Source organism: Diceros bicornis, chromosome 35 (genome assembly GCF_020826845.1).
Source record: "Diceros bicornis minor isolate mBicDic1 chromosome 35, mDicBic1.mat.cur, whole genome shotgun sequence".
In the NCBI taxonomy this organism is placed as follows: Eukaryota; Metazoa; Chordata; class Mammalia; order Perissodactyla; family Rhinocerotidae; genus Diceros; species Diceros bicornis.
The window spans coordinates 17,592,242-17,610,445 of record NC_080774.1 but is presented as its reverse complement, the minus strand read 5'-3'; the positions used below and the strand labels follow the sequence as shown (position 1 = coordinate 17,610,445).

General features: G+C 44.6%; 2 protein-coding genes across 2 annotated transcripts in view; one reads left to right on the top strand and one right to left on the bottom strand.

The window, feature by feature from the left end:
* Window positions 1–10,446, top strand: part of ANKRD13A (ankyrin repeat domain 13A) — a 31,991-nt gene extending 21,545 nt beyond the window's left edge. The window contains exons 8-15 of the mRNA XM_058531608.1: window positions 572–653; window positions 1,851–1,912; window positions 2,941–3,071; window positions 3,600–3,757; window positions 4,410–4,523; window positions 5,827–5,987; window positions 7,587–7,654; window positions 8,388–10,446. Of these exons, the coding sequence (XP_058387591.1) occupies window positions 572–653; window positions 1,851–1,912; window positions 2,941–3,071; window positions 3,600–3,757; window positions 4,410–4,523; window positions 5,827–5,987; window positions 7,587–7,654; window positions 8,388–8,583 (972 nt within the window). The 3' untranslated portion in view covers window positions 8,584–10,446. The remainder of the gene's footprint in view (window positions 1–571; window positions 654–1,850; window positions 1,913–2,940; window positions 3,072–3,599; window positions 3,758–4,409; window positions 4,524–5,826; window positions 5,988–7,586; window positions 7,655–8,387) is intronic.
* A 2,876-nt stretch (window positions 10,447–13,322) lies between these two features.
* Window positions 13,323–15,955, bottom strand: C35H12orf76 (chromosome 35 C12orf76 homolog). The gene is made up of 2 exons (XM_058531596.1): window positions 15,818–15,955; window positions 13,323–14,634 (listed from the first exon to the last, which is right to left on the bottom strand). The coding sequence occupies exons 1-2, from the start codon at window positions 15,948–15,950 to the stop codon at window positions 14,549–14,551; spliced, it is 219 nt and encodes a 72-aa protein (XP_058387579.1). The 5' UTR covers window positions 15,951–15,955; the 3' UTR covers window positions 13,323–14,548.
* Window positions 15,956–18,204: the final 2,249 nt, after the last annotated feature.

Genomic DNA, 18,204 nt, shown 5'->3' with positions numbered 1-18,204 from the left:
GCGGATCCCGTATGCCTCAGTCAGCTTGGGTAACAGAGCATCGACTCTGGCAGTTAAAATAATTTTTTGTCAATATCCAGAATACCTTTTAAATAGTGACTTGCTGGTTTTCCCTAAATCTTCTGGGTGAAGAGATCCTTGTGTACATTCCTTTCTCCTCCTGCCCAGTAGATGGCTGTCCAGGTCAGTCCTATTATAAGATTACTGCCAATCAGTAGAAGTACGCGATGCAGGTGTGGGTCACTTAGTACAGTAGCAGTCCACCTGGGAGGCCTAAATTGCAGGACATTCCTTGGAGAGTTTAGCAACCAGAAGGACAAGTAGGAAAATGCAGCCTGTCGCTGTTAACTCCTCGGTATTTAAAACTGTCAGAGATGCAAAGTAACGCTGATGCATTTCTAAGTTGAGAGCTTGTGTCTTTTCTCTGAAGATCCTCATGATTGTTAACCATTTCTTATTTTTATTTGGCTGGATTTTTTTTTTTTGGCTTCAGCATTCTTGCTCTTGCTGTGCTTATTTTTTGAGTTTTGATTCCCTGTGTCACTGTTTTCTTTTGCACACATCTCTCAAGGTTTACACAGTAAACAATGTGAGTGTGATAACCAAAATACGGACAGAACATCTGACCGAGGAAGAAAAAAAGAGATATAAAGGTAATCTCTACCCCCCTTTTTTTAGCCTAGAGAGAGCCTTTGTCGTTAGGTTTTGGGGTTAATGGGATCGGGTCATGCTAATCCTAACTCTGATTTCCTTTTTATAAAAATTCCCTTAGTCTGACTCATTCTTGGAGGTATTTCCCCATAGTTGGCTTCAGCTGTAATTAAAGCCATTCATGAGGGCTGGTTTATGTGTTATGAACATTTGTTGGATTTGGCTGAAAAAGTAGATAAGGATATTGGAGATTATTTATCACTGGAATGAGTGATTCAGTCCAGACTATCACTATGAAAGATTTGGACAGAATTTGGGCTCTGAGCCAAAACATTGCCAGTACGTGGTTGCCATATCCTGGCTCTGCCAATGCCTGGGTCTGTGGCCTTGTGAAGTTACCTACCCTCTGTGCCTCACTTTCCTCAGCAGTGAAATGGAGGTGCTGCCAGACCTTCCTTAGAGTTATTGGGAGGATTAGATGAGTTACTACATGTAGGCCTTTAGAACGGTGCCCACAGTATGTGGCTAGCCTGCCACATATAATTGTTCAGCACCACTACCACCACTGTTACTATGACTCCAGTTGGACAGATGAGGAAACTGAGGCCCAGGACACATGGGTAGTGCCCAGCCGAGGTGAGACTGGAATCCAGATGTGGCTCACTCCTAAATCCAAACTCTTTCTACTTTTCTGCTTTAATTCTTTTTTGTGTGTGAGGAAGATTAGCCCTGAGCTAATACCTGTTGCCAATCCTCCTCTTTTTAGCTGAGGAGGATTGGCCCTGGGCTAACATCCGTGCCCATTTTCCTCTACTTTATATGGGACGCCGCCATAGCATGCCTTGATGAGCCGTGCCTAGGTCCGTGCCCGGGATCCAAACCCGTGGTGCCCGGGATCCAAACCCGTGAACCCCGGGCTGCCAGAAGCGGAGTGCATGAACTTAACCACTACGCCACCAGGCTGGCCCTCTGCTTTAATTCTTAACTGTTTTTCATCTAGTTTAGAGATCCTAATAAAAAATGTCCTATAAAGGATAAATTAGCTGATGATTATGGTGGATGATTTTATCAGCCTGTCCATAAATGGATTTCCTAATGCAGGTAGCTTGGATCAGAAACTTTAAAATGGGATGAGAATCTTTTTCTGTAGTCACAAGTAAGGTATAATATTTTATATTAAACTTTCCCCCCCTCTGTAGCGGACAGGAACCCACTGGAATCTTTGCTGGGAACTGTGGAACACCAGTTTGGTGCTCAAGGGGTAAGTTGAAGCAGTGAGCTTTTGGCACAGTTTAAAGAAAGGAGGTGACTTTTCTGTGCTTGTGATGGCATTTATTGAATCCTGAACAGGCCACTCTGTTTGAAAAGGCTAACGAGTACTCCCAAGCTGGAATTCGAGATATTCTTTTGAAAGAGAAGTAGATGAGTGCGTTTTTTAAAATAAAGATTTTAGAGGAGGGGTAGTGATTATAGAAATCAGGTGCTATCTCTCTCATCTGTTATAAACTAGGACCTCTCTATAAAAATGGCCTTAAAAAGGATTCAAGACTTGATATATATATATATATATTTTTTTTTTTTGAGGAAGATCCACCCTGAGCTAACATCTGCCAATCCTCCTCTTTTTTTGCTGAGGAAGACTGGCCCTGGGCTAACATCCATGCTCATCTTCCTCTACTTTATATGGGACGCCGCCACAGCATGGCTTGACAAGCGGTGCGTTGGTGCGCGCCCAGGATCCGAACCGGTGAACCCCAGGCCGCTGCAGTGGAGCGTGCGCACTTAACCGTTTGTGCCACCAGGCCGGCCCCCAGGACTTGATATTTTAACAGAGCACCTTAAACATTTTCTTACTTGATCTTCACAGTAACTGTATGAAATTGCTACACTGGATATCGCTGAGGGTCAGAAAAATGAAATTACCTTTCTAGTGTTACAGGCTAGAGAATGACAGAGCTGGAACTCTAAATCTTCCAGATCTCATGTACTTTCAAATATTTCTGTCTCTCTCTTTTTTCCTTTCTATAATCAGGAGATAAAAATGCAAAGGAGAGTGGAGAAATATTTTGAAATGGAGAAATCCATTAGACTTGCCATGTCGTTTGGTGACATGGCACCAAAGAAATCTTGGTAGATTTTCTTGTTCTGTGCAGAAATAAAAAACAGTAATGACTAGAGCTTCCTGATCTGTAGCTGGTTAACATGTCCACCTCAGAGACTGGGTGCCGTAGGCCTCCACTTGTGAGCATCATTTGGCATTTCTGATTCCCCTGAGTTCTGGCTCGGCAGGACCTCACCACAGAATGTGCCAGCGCCAACAACCCCACAGCCATCACGCCTGACGAGTACTTCAATGAAGAATTTGATCTGAAAGACAGGGACATCGGAAGGCCAAAAGAACTGACGATTAGAACACAAAAGTAAGAGAGAGTCAGTGGCCATTTTCAACTTACGGATTCTTATTTGTTTCAGAAGTTGTGCTGTTTTATGGTGTCATGTTCAGTCTTCTATCCCCTTCCTTTAAAAATAATTTTAAATTACTTTATCTGATGAAAGCTAACAGTAGATTGCCCATCTTATTATTAGTCCTTCTCCAAATAGAATATAGATTGGATATAAGAATTCCTTTTTTTTTTTTTACTGCCAACAAGCTTCAGCTGATCAAGTGAAATGGTTCCCACCAGCTATCAATGTTTTCGAGCTTGCTATCAGTTAAGGCTGTTGCAGGGGGAGGTTGTAGTCTAGGTCATTTCCTGACTGCCAGATTTCAGAGTGGTCTGAATTCCACGTGGTTCTAGTCCCTTCATAGCTCCGAATTCAGAGATATAAGCTAACCGGGAAGACTGTGGAGTGGGGAAGCTGGCGTTGTCTAGCCTACTGCACCGAAGTAATTCAGTCTCTCTGCCTGGTGGAGACGACCTCAGTCTTGTCCTGGTCCAATCCTGCAGGTTTAAAGCCACGCTGTGGATGTGTGAGGAGTTTCCCCTCTCTCTCGTGGAGCAGGTCGTTCCCATCATTGACCTCATGGCCCGAACTAGCGCTCATTTTGCAAGGCTGAGAGATTTCATCAAACTGGAATTCCCACCTGGATTTCCTGTCAAAATAGGTACTGTTAATTAAACCCCAAGAGCACTTGTAGGTTCTGCCCATGGATGACATACTGTACTTCGGGGAATTGGAGCACTTTAGGCAAAAGTAGCATACAGTACACATAATGGAGGAGGTCAGAATTGTCCTCTAGTTTAATTTGGTTTAAAGAAGTGTCATGATTCTTGGTTCATCTTGCATATCAAGATCAGGAGATTCCTCAGCCATCAGTTCTATTTACAGATGGTGCTGAGAGGTACAAAAAGCATAAATGTGTCAAAAAAATGCAACACATTCATTGTTTTAATGTCAAACCTTACTTAAGTGAAACTTCAAATTAGACAGTTATTTGAGGAAGACAGTTGACACCAAGATCCTTTGGTACGTAATAATACATATTACTTGTGAGGAATTTAAATTTTGGATAGTTATGTATTCATGACATTTGAATCCTGGCTCGATTACTTACTTGCTGTGATCTATAAAAGTTGCTTAACCTCTCTGAATTTCAGTTTTCCCATTTGTACGTTGGGAAAGGTTGTTAATGAGGATTAAATGAAATCATACTTATAGAAAGTACTTGGCATGGTACTAGCATAGTAAGCACTCAGTAAATGATGGCTATTCTTATTCTCAGTAAAGTTTATTTATAAAAACTTTTATTTTGTTAGAAATTCCCTTGTTTCATGTCTTAAATGCACGGATTACATTTGGAAACGTTAATGGCTGTAGCACTGCTGAAGAAACTGTATCTCAGAATGCAGAAGGGACCCAGGCTGATTCAGGTAAAAAAAACCTGGATTTTTTGACTTTTAAAAAAATTCATACATTCAATCAGTATACTAATTATTCAGCTTGAGATTGGAGTATCTTATGAAGTAGAGCTCTGTGTTGAATGGAAGAAAATTTTAGATTGAGTTTTGGTTAAGTGAAAACACAACATGTAGGGGCTGGCCTGGTGGCACAAGTGGTTAAGTGTGTGCGCTCCGCTGCCATGGCCCGGGGTTCGCCGATTCGGATCCCGGGTGCCCACCCACGCACTGCTTGGCAAGCCAGGCTGTGGTGGGGTCCCATATAAAGTGGAGGAAGATGGGCACAGATGTTAGCCCAGGGCCAGTCTTCCTCAGCAAAAACAGGGGAGGATTGGCAGATGTTAGCACAGGGCTGATTTCTTCACAAAAAAAAAAAAAAGAGAGAAAATACAACACGTAGAATATGACCCCACGTTATTAAAAAGACTGCATATTCTTAAAAAACAACTTTATTAACGTGTAATGTGTATACGATAAAAGGCTCCCATTTTAATCATGACCGTTCAATGCATTTTGACAAATGAATACACCCACGTAACCACCACCACAGTCAAGATAGAGAGCATTTCTGTCACCCCCCAAAATTTCCTCAGGCTCATTTGCCATCAATCCAATTTGTATTTTGGGTACTATTGTAAATGGATTTATTTTCTTAATTTTATTTTCCAGTACTCATTGCTAGTATATAGAAACATAATGGAATTTTTTTCCAGTTTTTTTTATTGCTGTAAAATAGTGTTCTGTGTCTCAGGCTAATTGAAGGACATTCCGGCATTTGTTTTATCAGCGTCATTTTTGTTTTAAGTTTACAGATATCTTGTATACTCTCTTATATGTTCATTATATTTCATAAAAAGGAAAAAATAAAAAGACACCTTGGTGTGACTGTGTTTATATATACATACACACCCCCCCCACCTTGTATACACATCACATTCCTCAAAGGACACACGAGCACACCGGGTACCTCTGGAATTTGGAAATAGCAGAAAGGGTATAGGAGGAGAGATCTTCACTTTTCATTTTACAGTCTTCTGTATTGTTTTTTGTGACTATGCATTAATTTTATTATTAAAAAAAAATAAGGCAAAAAGAAAAAAGCGGTATTCTAGTACTTTTCTCTGTCGGGATTATTCTTCCTCAGAGTCTCTCTCACATAGTAGCAAACCTTGATCTTAATCATTTTAATCTTTTTATTATTTTTTTAAATTTTTATAAAAAGTTGAAGAGGAAGTTTGTTTTACTCAGGCACTGGACTGTCACCTTTGTGTTTCAGCTTCCCCTGTCACAAACTTTGAGGTTGATCAATCTGTGTTTGAAATCCCCGAATCTTACCACGTCCAAGACAATGGGAGGAACGTGCATTTGCAGGACGAAGATTACGAGATAATGCAGTTTGCCATCCAGCAGAGCTTACTGGAGTCGAGCAGAAACCAGGTGCTTTATCAGAACACGTGGCTGGGCCTGGGAGGGTTAACCTTCGGTTTGGCCTCAGTTTTGGGTAACCTGAGAGACTTGCGCTAAATAACAGGTTTGGCACATCCATGGTATTTACATAGATTATTTTATATTTTATGCACCTGGTCTTTTACAAAAGCTTATTGTATGAGGCCATCTGCACAGCCCCAGTCAGCAGCATTCCCGGATGTCTCCTGGCAGACTCCTCTCCCTCAGCTTCACCATGCGGCTAATACTTTTATATCTTGTGGAGTGTGCTGTCTAATTTTCTAGTACTGAAACAGCGAATTCTAGCTAGTTTACCCCATCATATTTTCCAGAATATTATCTCTGTGTCAGTAGTCTCCTAAGGAGGTACGTGGATTTTAATCCCAACTTCCTCCCCAAGGAAGACCTATCGTTGTGTTGTGGTTGCTCAGTAAGTGTGTGATGAAAATGGTGGTTGACTGTTTGCTAAAATTTTGTTTTGCTCAAATGTTTTATTCTGTTGTAAGGGGTATAATCCCAAACTCTCTCTGAGTCTCCAGCTAAAAGTAGGGCTAAAGATGGGACAGACCAGCATAAGAAGAGTTGCCTTTGTCTTCTCATGTGGTTCTTCCTCCAGGCCTCACCTGCCTGGGACAGTCCAGTGTTTGAGGTCCTTCTCCCCTAACATCAACTCCTTCCGTCCCCTCCCTCCCGGCTTCCCGGCTCTACGAGGGTGGGCTCTGCTTCTGCCTCCACCGCCTTTGGTGTGTCCTGGGCTCCTGCTGTCTGTTTGTTGATTGGTTCCGTTCTTCCTTCTGTCGTTCATTCAGCAGGTGTTTGCACAGTGCCGGCTCTGTGCCAGGCTCTGCACCAGATGCTGGGAATTCCTTGGTGAAGCAGCCCTGCCCCTGCCCTCAGGGGGCTGCTAAGCTTTCAGAATGGTACCCACACTCCAGTGTCCCCCAGCGCAGGTTTTTGGCATTCTGCTTTTATTCTTGAGTCTCAGAGCTTGGGTAGTGTGAGCCGCCCCCCACCCCCTAGGCACTTTCCGTGGACTCATCCTTAGAGCCATTCAGTTTTCTGAGACTGCTGGGCCAAGGGCTAGACCCCAGAGCTGGCATATTCTCTTCAGGAAGCCCCCTGGGAAAAGACTCAGCCCTGGACCTCGCTGTCAGTCCAGTCCGCTTTTCCTTTCCCCATATAAGTCAGCTTACTTTTTTCCCCCAATGTCTACATAAACCTTGTCAACCATAAATTTGGCAAAGGGGAGTAGCCAAAGTCAGAGACGACAAATACTGAATTATGTATTCTAATCTTGCTCTAAAAGAGTTACCTGCTTTGTTCAACGAAACATAGCTGTTTTTAATAGATTGATTTTGTGTCAGGTATGAGAAGGTTATAGCTGTGAAGCAGGGTAGCGTCCCATATACCACCTGACATTTCAGTGCCATTTTAGAGATAATCCAAGTCCCTATTAGTTTTTCACACAGCACTATCAATAATGGGCATGTCAATATTGTTAATTCTGTTCTTGCTGCTTTCACTTCCTTATCAGTATGACATCTATTCCTTCTAAGGGGTGTTCATGTCCACCACGTTTGTTTTTCCTAGGAACTTTCAGGACCAGCTTCTAATGGTGGGATCGGCCAGACACATGCTTACGACATCCAGTACGAGAGGTGATTGACGTGACTCTTAATGATTAAACCGAGGCTGGCACAGGTGCTCAGAACATGCAGCACCGGGCCTGGCAGGAGAGACTTGATCAAGTGTTAGCCTTCCTGCTTCCTCTTATGGCAGTTACTCGGCAAAATAGCTCTAAACTCTCGGTGGCTGAGTTTCCAGGAACGGGTGATAGTCTTGATGACCTGTTCACAGGCCATTGCCATTGGCAGAAAGGCACTGAGTAAATGTTTTCTGATTGGTCTGATCTTCTACGAAGAATATATGATTACATGGGGTCTAGAGGCCCTCAGTGGGAAGTTTATACAATTTTAAGGATGATGACACTTGGGGGAAGAGCTACAGAAATGATTAGATTCATCTTTTTTTTTTTTTTTTTCCCAAAAAGCAGAGAGGAACCAGAAAGATTGATCTTACAAAGCATTTTCCTATACTTTGGGCATACATGAAAACCTGTTGAAGGACTTGGGTTTTGCTTTAAAATAGATCCAAGTTCAATTCCTAGCCCCACCACTTAGTAGCTGGGTGACCTTGGGCAGGTTTCCTAACCTCTGGGCCCCGGGCTTCTCACCTGTACCCAGCACCTGCACCCGCAGAGTTATGCAGGACTGAATGGCGTCGTGCACAGGGTGTCTGGCACAGTGTGTGCTTGGTAAGCAGTAGAAATGTAGTTGCCATGATGATGATGGTAATCACTGTTTTTTTTTTGCCTCTCTTTTTCTGACCCAGGGCCATCCAGGAGAGCCTCCTCACCAGCTCAGAAGGCCTGTGCCCTGGTGCCTCCAGTGAGACAAGCCGTTTTGATAGCGACTTGCAGCTGGCCATGGAGCTCTCTGCCAAAGAGCTGGAGGAGCGGGAGCTCCAGCTCCGGCAGGAGGAGGCGGAGCTCCAGCAGGTCTTACAGCTGTCCCTCACCGAGAAGTAGACCTTTCTGCCCACGGGCTGCACGAAGCAGAGGTCTGCGCTGCATGCGAGCACTGCGTCACCAGGGCCCGGGGCCAAGGGACTGCACCTCGCATGTATGCAGCAGAGGGCAGCTGCTCCCTTCTTTACACAGAGGTGCAGGACCAGGGACTCCCAGGCCCATCCAGGATGCTCCCTGGTGACAGGGCTGGGGACTGGCAGGCCCCATCTCCAGGCTAAGGGGAGGAGAGCTTCGTCACTTTCCATTAGCTGTATTGGCTTGCAGGTCACATTTTTACTACCAGCTGTAGATAAAAACCCCAATCCCCAGAGGTTTGTAGATGAATTTTTATCAAGGAGTGATAACACAACCAGGTATTGCAGAGTCAGGGTGCTTTTATATATGAGAGCAGCAGCCTTTGTAGAGTGTGGTCGACGAGACTTTACGAGACACTTCTTTACAGTTCACCAAAGAAATGGATAATCTGTGCCGATCTGCTCTTTTATTTTTACCTTTATACAGGGTTTCTAGGACACTGTCACGATTCCTCCTCCATCTCCACCTTATTCCATTCCTTCCACCCCCAGCCAATCAAAGAGGAGATCTGTACAGAATCTATTTTAGATTAGGGTTAACTATTTGCATCCAATTAAGATATACAAATGACCACGGATGTTGCCTTAGCCTTAAAAATTAGTAATAGTTCAGCCACCTCACTCCACTTGTTGAGGGATCGGATTGGAATTCGTGAAGGTGTTCCTTTGAGAGAGGGTCCTCCAGGCTCAACCCAAGGCAGCTAATCCTGGCCCTGAAGGAGCAGCTAGCAGAACGTGAGGCTCGTTCTTGAAGGGGGCAGGCTGGCCAAAAGGTCAGAACAGCAGAGAACCAAACCAGGTGTGTGATCCATGCTTTCTCTAGTGAAGGGTTTCCACGTAGAGGCCCAGGCAGACCCTACCACGTGCCCAGGCTCACTTCAGAGGAAGGGGTGGACTTGAAACTAGAAAGGGAGCTACTAACGGAACTCAGTGGCTGTGTATTCAAAAGGGAAAATGATTCCACATTGCTTTTTAGAGTTCAACATCTTTCTGGATAAATATATTTTTTAACAGAATCTTTTTATTATTTTTAAAAGATATAAAAATGACTATTCCCATCAATAGCAATACAAGGTTATACATTTTAACCAGATTTTCTCAGGCCTTTTTTGGATACCTTTAGTAGTTAACTATTTTATCTAACCCGTCTGTAAATAGCCATCCCACAACATACAGGCCCCTGGGGAATTCAGCTGAGGGCACCCTCACTCCGCCCACCCGTGTATTCATTCCCACAGGCTGCACTGAAATCACCCAGGAAGCGATATCCTCCTCTGTTCTGCATCAGTTTCCTATCTGTTGGCGTCTTTGGGATGGAAAGAGAAACATAAACTAATGTCCCAGTTGATGTCTGTATCATACACTTAGCGTCGCCAGTAAAACGTTCCTAGTCACAAAGAATTGTGCTTTTGATTCCATATAACCATCTGCCTTTTTTGTCATGGTCTGACCAAAATTCCTTCTCTGCACACGAGGCCAGTATCTGCAGCATCACGTTTGTTTCAGATACGCAGCTTGGCTTTTGTTTACTTAGCATTTACCTTGAGTGAAGACACTCCTCGGGAACGGCTGAATTAGGCCACATCGTGTCCTCACTAAGGTGAATCATAGGTAATTTCCATGTTTGCATTCCATTGTTCTGCTTCCCGATGTCTTTGACTTTCTCCCCAGGAAGTCAGTTAAAAAGGGACTGAGCATTTTGTATACCTGTCCCAGTGTTTTTCATAAATGTGTTCACTCTCTTAAAATGCAAATAAAGACCGCTTCCTTAGAGGGTGCTCGTACAATATTCTAGACAGCCTTTGAGTCTTCTTTCTCTCTCCACGTTGTTTTTCTAGTCACTGAATGTAGCCACACTTCCTGTTGTGCACATTATTGGAACATTACAATGCCCTCCCAGTATTCAGTTGTATATTATAAAGGTGACATGCTCCTCTCAGTCTTCCTGCCTGTCGTACAGTCCACACGCCCCGTGCTATTCATTTCAAGTGGAAACTAAAGCAAGCCAGTGTGAGGCTGCTCTGAGACGCCTCTGCAGCCCTCCTGGAGGTGGACTGGCTCTGGTGGAGTGAGGGAGGCCAAGCCAACATCAGATCTCTAACCTGAGTGAATCTGCCCTCTCCTTTGAAGCCGAAGAGCTGTGTGAGGCTGTTCTTAGAAGTTCAGGTGATAATTAGGGCTGCCAGACTTATCCTGTACCTAAATATGTTGGTATTAAAACAAAAAGGCAGTGACCAGTCAAAAATGTTTGGATTCCAGATATGAGGCCTTGGTATTTCTGGGAAGATGTTAAGGAGCTGCTTTGCTTTTGGGAGAAAGTAAGTAGCAATACTTGGAGCAACATGAAGAAAACTGTTACTCTTAGGTTAAGAGATGCAATACCTATGGATTATTTAATTAAAAAACCTAATAATTTCTTTAGGTTTATTAAAGCTTGGGTGGCCTAATAGCAGCAGCAAACTTTAATTGAGCAACTCTGCACGTAAGACAGTGCTAGAAATTAAATATAAGAAAGTTCCTAAATGCTCCTCAAACAAGCTCATCACACCATATGTGATGTCAAGTGTCCAGGTAGCTAAGTCTACTCCAGATAATGACAGGAAAGAACAAGACTGACCATACTCACCAGCCTTATCCCAGTTTCCAACGCAGATGACATCAAAGATGAGTTGGGGGCTGGCCCCGTGGCTTGGTGGTTAAGTGCGTGCGCTCCACTGCTGGCGGCCCAGGTTCGGATCCTGGGCGCGCACAAACGCATCGCTTCTCTGGCCATGCTGAGGCCGCGTCCCACATACAGCAACTAGAAGGATGTGCAGCTATGACATACAACTATCTACTGGGGCTTTGGGGAGAAAAAGGGGAAAAAAAAGGAGAAGGATTGGCAATAGATGTTAGTTTAGGGTCCGTCTTCCTCAGCAAAGAGGAGGATTGGCATCAGATGTTAGCTCAGGGCTGATCTTCCTCACAAAACAAAAACAAAAGATGAGTTGGACTATGGCAACTTCAGATGACTGCAGTACAGGAAGTGATGGATTCAAAGTCCAGACTAGCCCCATGTCTAGAAATACGTGTGGATTTAAGATTGAAGTCTAGCTGGAAAAAATGTAATACACTAATAAGATTCTAGAGCTCCTAAATCTCTAGCAGCACTTGCAGATTTCTTAATCCCAACTTTAAAGAAAGTTAAGATGAGTGTTTGCTGAGCCAGCCCTGATAGCCTAGTGGTTAAAATTTGGTGCACTCTGCTTCGGCGGCCCAGGTCTGTTTCCTGGGTGCGGACCCACACCATTCATCTGTCAGTAGCCATGCTGTGGCAGCAGCTCACATAGGAGAACTAGGACTTATCCTAATCTTTTTTTTTTTTTTTAATTTTATTTTTTTCCCCCAAAGCCCCAATAGATAGTTGTATGTCATAGCTGCATATCCTTCTAGTTGCTGTATGTGGGACGCGGCCTCAGCATGGCCAGACAAGCAGTGCGTCGGTGCGTGCCCGGGATCCGAACCCCGGGTCGCCAGCAGCGGAGCGCGTGCACTTAAGTGCTAAGCTATGGGGCCAGCCCTTGAAGGACTTATAACTAGGATATACAACCAGGCACTGGGGCTTTGGGGAGAGAAAAAAGGAAAATTGCCAACAGATGTCAGCCCAGAAAAAAAAAAATAGTGTTTGCTCAAGTAACCCATTTTTATGACTGATGTAAGTTAACCAAATGTGTTCATTTGGGCCCCTGGTAGGTATTCTGAGTGCAGCTCAGTTTATGAGCCCTGGGGTTTGGCTACCCCTCCCATGCACTCCCAAAGACGAAGGTCAGGAAAATAATTCCACTTGCAAGTACTGGTTGGTCAGTCTCTGGTGCATAAAAGTTTTCATTAGATGTCTCTCTTGCTCCCAGAACTGATGGTTTTACTCATCTCTCTGTAATAAGCCTCTTTCTACAAAGATTATTCTTTGTCTTACTTGTGCTTGAAATCTCATACTGAACAGATGATAACACTGGAATGAAGATGTAGGCTGCCTTTTGGGTTTGTATGTGGAATAACTATTGCAAGGTTGTTTCAGAAAATGAATATGATCCTACTGCCTGGCTGGTGAGTACTGAGCAGACAGGAGGTCACAGGTTTATGGGCCTAGCAAATTTTTACTGTTTCCTGTTAAAATCCTAAAAATGGAAATAAATTTTTAGGCAACATATCAAAACATGGCATTCCAGACAAGGTGAGGGTGTAAGCTCCTGGGCCTTCACTCTGTTAATGCCTGTGTCTCTCAGAATCCCACCCACAGCTCCTCCCTCCAGTCAGTAACCACTGACTGGTAGGGGACAGGCCAACTTCATTCATGTTAGTTTTCACATCATTTGATCCTCACCATAATTAAGAAAGATAAAGTATGTATATCACCATTTTACAGATGGAAAAACTGAAGCTCTGGAGAAGTTAAGCCTGTTTCTAATTGAATCTGGGACAAGAAACCAGGTCTTCCGACCCCTGGCCCAGCCTGAGAGATCACTTATGGCTCAGTTTTCTGAAATAATACCTCGCCTCGGGATAACAGTGTTATTTCACACATTAATTTAAAATTCCACTTCACAGTGCTTCCTTAACAGATTTAATCAGATTCAAACACACACACCCCTGCATTTTAAACGCTTAGAAAATAATTACCAGGAGTAAAACAGCATGTGAGATTTTAATTTTAATTGACATTTTGCTCCAAGGCACAGAACAGTGAACATGTCAATGGCTCAATGTTAGGTTACAAACAAAATCCTCAAACAGTTACAGTATCCCACATCAGTTATTTCACATTACGAGTTGTTAAAAAAAAAAAAATCCAGTGCTGTGCTTGACGGGAGCACAAGATAAGCATTTCAATTTAATAAAAAGTTAAACCTAGCACCTTTAAAATAAAATAAATACTGATAACCACTTTGTAAATATGAAAGCATCATTTCAATAGGGGAAAAAAAATCCAGTTCACCAACAGTGCAAATTAATAGCAGCATTTTCAAAACTGAAATTAAATTTGTGTAAACACACACTCACCCACCACTCGGCCTTGTACAGTGAACACACACTTCTGCTAAGCCCTCCACACCCAGGGCTGAAAAGAGCTCCTGCTGAGTCTCTTTGAGATGCCAAATCTGAAAAGCTGCCACAAGTTTTAGGCCATGGGCTGGAAAGACTTAAGTGCAGTACAAGAGCCATCAACGTTTTTTGAGCAGGACGGAGTTATTTTTCAGAGGGGCCAACTACTAACATTTCCAGGCCAACCCCAGAGGCTTCCAGCCCAAGGGTGCCCGTGGTCACAGGCCCACCTGATGTGGCCCTGATTTCAATGGGGAGCGCAGAGCTCGATGGAGCATGAGTGACGGCCTAACCTCCCCACAGCTGACACTGCTTTGCAAACAGAGCATTCTGGTCCAACTCTATTTAATTAAAAACATTTATGATTCTTATCCCACCGTGACCAAATGGTTCTTAAACAAGAAGTATCTACATGTTAAGTCTTCCTCTTATTAATATTTCAAACATTAATAATTGGTCCTCTCCCGTGCGGTTTTTATGCCGCTCACAAAGTTATGGTGTTTTCTTTCTCGCGAGCACTCCATCTTTACATTGAACCCTGGAGCTTCAGGTCTTCCTTTAAACAAGTACAGCCAGATACAAAAAACAATGAGAAGCAGACTCAGTGGCCAATTATTTGCATTACAGTGTTAGGAAAAAATAAAGTAATTGCTAGATGCTTTTTCTAAATCATTTAGCATTTACCAACTGTCCAGACGAAAGGTCATTTCCAAGTAAGAAAGTTCTGATTCCAACTTCTCCGCTGACCCACATGCCACACAACTTATTCTGTTTCCAAATACTCATGGAAGAACTTGCTTGCTCCACTGTCAGCGACGCCGAATGGGCTTGTAGACACAAAATGCCAAAAGGATCACGATCACCAGCAGAATGCTGAAAATGGTTCCCATCAACACTGCAAAAGGAAAACAGGTCACCTCCTAACGGCAGCTCCAGGTTCTGTAAGTCATCCGTTCACTGACGATGATTTACCAAATGCCACTCAGTGCCAAGCACTGTGCCAGGTGTGGGGCACAAAGCCATGACAGACCCTCTCTGGATGTCTCCATGTATGTGGGGGAGGGAACATAAGCAAGTAAGAGCATTTCACATTGCTTGAAGTGCGTCAAGAAAACGGTGATGTGACGGTGATAGGGGAGGGGTGGGCAACAGTAGGTAGGGTGGCGGAGGAAGCATCTGAGGAGGTGACACACAAGCCAAGACCTTAACCTTAATGAAAGGAAGGAGCCAGCCATGTGAAGATCTGCTGGGAGAGCACTGCAGGCTGAGGACCCACAAAGGAAAGCTCCTGAGGCCAGAACCAGCCCAGAAAGCCAATGAACAGAGGGAGGCAGTCGGGGCTGAGGCGGACGGAGCGAGGGAAGAAAGGCAGGAAGCGAAGCCAGAGAGGAAGGCTGGAGCCAGTTCATGCAGGGCCTTGTAGACCAGGAAGGAAAGGTGGATTTTATTCACTTTTTTATTGTGGATTTATTAAAGAGAGGGTTGTAGGCAAAAAGCGACATGATCTGATTTAGTTGGAAAAAAAGATCCCTCTGGCTGCTTTGCAGAGAACCATCCTATTACAGGGGACAAGAATAGCAGCAAGGAGCCCAACTATGTTTGTAAAGCCATTCATAAAAACTGGAAAGTCAATAAATAACACAGTTCAGTCTCTAGATGAGTCTTGACAAGGGCCTTCTGATGAAAGAAGCAATTAACTTCACAAACCTGTTACGTTTTTGAGAGTAAATTTCACATCTAAAATCTCCAAGGTGCTCGGGTTAGAAATGGGACCTCCAACGGATCACTCAAGTTGAGTTCTAGTACAGGACCGCATAAGGACCTGCGTTTTAACCAGCGTAACCAGATTGCGTGATGTCAAAGATCTAGGGGGAGTCCAAAATGACGTGACCTTTACCAAGCAAACGTACGTTCACGCGTTTGTATGTGGGCCCATCCCAGGTTCCCGCTGGGGCCTGACCTAGAGCAGACAGCCCAGGCCTTCGGCCCCAGCCTCCGGAGAGGCGGCCGCCCCTGCACCCGCCGCCCCCACGCACCGCCCGCCGTCCGCCCTGCGCATGCCCGGCCCCGCCGCTCACCCAGGTTCTGCCCACGGAGCACCGCGTACGGCCGGCTCCTCTCCGGCGGCTCCACAGGGCTCGGGGCCCCGGCCTGGCCCGCGAGGAGGCCGCACAGGCCCAGGCACAGCCACCAACACACTGCACGCAGCATCCTTCCCGGCCCACAGTGGCGGAAAGCCCACTTCCGCCGGAAGCCCCGCCCCTGTCCCCTCCCGCACCGCCTTCCGCCGCTGCTTGCACCCGCCGGGCGCGTGTCATCGCCAGAGTAACCTACGCCTAGGCTAGAGTGCCGCCCCCGCCCTGGTTCCTCCAGCATTAACGTTCCTCGGGAACCAACGTTTCCGCCCGGGCCAATTTTCGGCGGGATCACCGTTCCGTCCGGGGCAACGTCCCCCTCGGTCGCCGTTCCGCCGTGACAAACGTTCCCCCTCCTTTGAACTTCAGGAGGCCTCTTTCCATAGATGTCCATTTTGGACCTATTGAAGGTGTTTTTTTACGAATCCATGTTTTTTCTTACTAAATCTTCACCACAGGCCTGAGAAATAGACTCTGTATTCCCATTTCACAAATGCCACCTTCTCAGGGAGCCTTACCTGGACAGCCTTTTCTAAAATTGCAGCCCTCCCCCTCCCTCATTATACATACACGCTCCCTTCCCTTGTTCCCTCGTTCCCTCAGCTCTCGTATCTCATCACCGCTTACCTTATACGTTTAACGTACATTTCGTTATTTCCTGAGGACCTGCTATCCTCCCTAGAAGGTAAGGTCCGTGAGGGCAGCAATTTTGTTCTCGCTCACTGCTCTGTTCCAGAGCCTAGAAGAGTAGCATATGTGTTCAATGAATGTCTGCTGAACAAATAGGAAATTGAGCTTAGTTAAGTGTTTGGCCCAATGCTACACAGAGTAAGCGGCAGAGCTAGAATTTGACCCAGGTATAGATCTGAATCTGGGGGCTTCACCGCCTCACACGCTGCCTCACCTCATTGTTAAGGCTGAATTTGTAGTGAGGTTGGTAATACCTATGTCACAATGGATGTGTGATGCACAGAAGAGATGGAAAAGCATTCTGTCAACTCTAGGTGGTTATACCCAAACTAGTGAGATCCCAAAGGGGAGTGTCTTCATTTATTCCAAAAATATTAAGTGCCGGTCACTCCCCTGCTGTCATATAACTTCCAGTCTAGTTAAGAAGACAGATATTCAATAAACAATCACGCAGAGAATTGTATAATTCAAAACTGTGATAGATGCCATAAAGAGAAATAATAATAACAACAGGATGCTGAGTTTAGGCACCAGGGAGACATATTCCCAACAAGCTGGTAGATTTCCTTTGTAGAGCTCTGCCCTGGGAACTGGTGGAACACAAGGCATGCAACAAACCTCCACCTGGAAGGAGGAAGGAGAAAGCTCTTCTTTAGACAAGATCAGGGACCTGACTTACTAACTTCTCTTAGAGATTTTTTCATGGTGGGTCAATCAGTCCACCCTGGTATCTGTGAGTTCCTGATGTCTTTAAAAGTAAAAAGAGGGGGCTGGCCTGGTGGCATAGTGGTTAAGTTCAGGTGCTCCACTGCAGTGGCCCAGGGTTCGTAGGTTCAGATTTTGGTCATGGACCACTGGTTGGTGGCCATGCTGTGGCGGTGTCCCACATACAAAAAGGAGGAGGATTGGCCACAGATGTTAGCTCATGGCCAATCTTCCTCAAGCAAAAAGAGGAAGATTGGCAACAGATGTTAGCTCAGGGCCAATCTTCCTCACCAAAAAAAATAATAATAATAAAATAAAAGAAAGTAAAAAGAGGTAGTTGAGCATAGTGACCAGGCTTCCAGTCTCCATCTTGTTGCCCACTAGATCACTTCTCTGGGCCTCAATGTCTGCATCTATAAAATGAGGATGATAGTCAGAGGACTGACTTCTGAGTTGTTAGAGAATTGAATGAGATAATGCATGTAACTGACATCATACATTGTAAGTGAAGAGATATTAGCTATTAATATTATTATTCTGGAAAATACATCTTAGAAAAGTGGGTTTGAAATGGACCCTAGAAATCATGTGGTCTAACAGTTTGTGGATTATTGAAATGCCTAACGTTATCTTCTTCCTTCTGCTGCCTATCATTTAACTATTTCCCATTTAAACTCCCTTCAATAAAAGGACAAGCAAAAGAATTTAAAGAGAACGTGCTGTGTGTATTGATACTCCATGCGCTTTGACCTTCTTTCCGTCCTGCTTCAGCATTTTTTACTGTTCTCTTTGTCTGCAGTGCTTTTCCCTGAGATCTGTACATGGCAGCCATCTGCACACCATTGAGGCCTCGGAGCTCCCTTTCTGATCCCCCAGTGCACCTTCCACAATCACTCATCTTCACAGCCCTTGTCTTCCCTTCTGTATAGTTCTCA